The 2135-nt window shown below is 54.9% G+C and overlaps 1 protein-coding gene across 1 annotated transcript in view; it reads right to left on the reverse strand.

Annotated features, from left to right (window-relative positions):
* SOCS7 (suppressor of cytokine signaling 7) overlaps nucleotides 1-806 on the reverse strand; it is a gene marked incomplete at its 5' end in the record, with an annotated part of 10376 nt that extends 9570 nt beyond the window's left edge. Inside the window, one exon of the mRNA XM_009874337.1 lies at nucleotides 739-806. Coding sequence (XP_009872639.1) covers nucleotides 739-806 — 68 coding nt within the window. The remainder of the gene's footprint in view (nucleotides 1-738) is intronic.
* Nucleotides 807-2135: the final 1329 nt, after the last annotated feature.

The raw sequence follows: 2135 nt of genomic DNA on the forward strand, positions 1-2135 counted from the left end.
CCCCTCGATGTGAATTTATTCTGAATCTGACCTTCATGACAAGCCACATAAAACCCCACAGGGCTGATAAACACCCGCTTGCAACCTTAGATTTCTACTCACTCAAGATGGGATTCTTCCAGGGCAGCCCCAAGCCCCGTGACTGGGACTGTTCTGACCACGAGCCCACGCAAGAGGCATCTGACCACGAGCCACCAGCGGAGCAGGACTTCCCCCTCGCACCATTTATAAACCCCCCCAACTTCCCCCCTCACCCAGCAGAAAAGGGAAGGTCAGAAAAAACCAGCAGGACGCAGGAGAAGCGGGGGAAACATGCAGAAGGCGGCAGTGCTCCACAGAAGAGGCTGCAATTCCCACTGCTGGTGTGAGGGAAGCGGGGTTTGCTCTTAACCCTCTCAAACCGCAGGAGGGGAGCACCAAACCTCACTTGCTCCATGGCGGGGGGGGTTTCCAAACCGCTCGGATGCAAAGAGCCCCGCGCGGAGGAAGGACCTTCGCCTGCAGGAGCGCAACTCACGCTCGCCGCTCCGGCAGGAGGAACTGCAAAACGCTGCCGTGAGACAGCCACGTTCTTCACAGCTCATCTCACTCGAGGTCTGAGGCCAAGCAGGACAGAAGGACTTGTCACAGAGGTCCCGCTTTGCACGTCGAGGCAACGCCCAGCGTCCAGCATTAAGCACACGCTGCTCCCGTCACAGCAAGATCAAACAGCACATGGTAAATCTTTCAACTCCTTACCTGTGAAGAGGGGGCTGAACACAACCGGGGAAAAGGCACTTTGAGTTCTTGTCAGTCTGTGTTTCCTGCTGGAAATCAGAAAAAACATCTTTAGTAAAGATGAGGAGACCCAGGGCATCCCACCAGACGAAAGCACCATTTGACATCCTCAAACCAGGAGAACTTTCACCTTCCTTTGGAGAAGTTCAAGCCAGCTCGACGCTGCTTCGACTCCTGGAGCAGTGCTTTGGCCTAAGTAGGGCAGTCAACCAGCAAAGCTAGGTCTCCATCCTGCTACGGAGCAAATCTCTAACTAGGTAATTAATAAAGCCTTTGGAAAGAGAAACCCCAAGCAAGTAGGGTAACCAGAGCCAAGGAGCTCTTTCACAACAGACATCACGCTTATTTCTCTGGACCAGGTGTTGCCAAACGCCTTCGACAAACAGGTCAGGCCCGCGTGCAATTAGGGGTTGCGCCTCGAGCGAGCTGCGTTTGGAGGACACGATCTCCCCAAAGGGCTTCACGATGCAGGTGAGGAGGAGGAGAGCTGAACCCGAGCCGTCGAGATGGATGAAACCAGCTAAAAACGCACAAATACCAGCGACTCCTGTGAAGCTTGCTTCTCAGATCAGCAGATTTACACCGACGCTGTAGCCAGCTCCGTGCTCTCCCCACTGAAAACCGCTCCTTCCAGCACCTTCCCTACTGCAGGGCTGAAGGGCTTCATCCAGATCGAGGTGGAGAAAACACCAGTAAACCGAGGCACAGAGCGTGGGACCCCCAGGACTTGGTTGAGGTGAGTAAAGAAACGCGTCCCCGGTGCCAGAAACTCGCTCCTGCCCGAGAGAAGCGCGCAAGCACGAAGCTGAGCGCAAGATCTAGGGGAGCTCAGAGACCAGCTCTCCTCCCCGCCCAGAACACCAGCCCTGCCGCTCTCCCACGTCTTCCTCGCTCCCCACCCTCCTCCCAGCAGCGCTTGACCCCGAACCTTAATCCTGCCTCGTGTTTCAGACCCAGCTCCGCTCACAGCCTCCTGCGAAACCTGGACAAAGCTCCAGATAAAACCAGCTCCGAGCCAAGCAGATGCAGCTCAAGCACCCTCCGAGGAGAGGAAACCCGGCCCGTATCGCCCTGGGAACGCGGAGCAGATGGGAGCACCCCCATCTCCTCACAGGGCACACCAAACGCTTCTCTTGTTTGCGTCCAGACACGTCACTGGGTCACACAGCTGTGAATAAACGTTTAATGCTATAAGCTTGCAAATGAAAATATTAAGAGCACTCATCATCCCCAGATATAAAACCCCACTAAGATGTTTGGAAGCGTTTCTCATTTTAAGCCTCTCGCACCTATTGGGTTGGATTTCTCCCTCCAAAAGGGGAACAATTCACCAGCCACACGCAGACACAAAGTTACTC

The sequence above is a fragment of the Apaloderma vittatum genome, unplaced genomic scaffold (assembly GCF_000703405.1).
Source record: "Apaloderma vittatum isolate BGI_N311 unplaced genomic scaffold, ASM70340v1 scaffold12668, whole genome shotgun sequence".
NCBI classification, from domain to species: Eukaryota; Metazoa; Chordata; class Aves; order Trogoniformes; family Trogonidae; genus Apaloderma; species Apaloderma vittatum.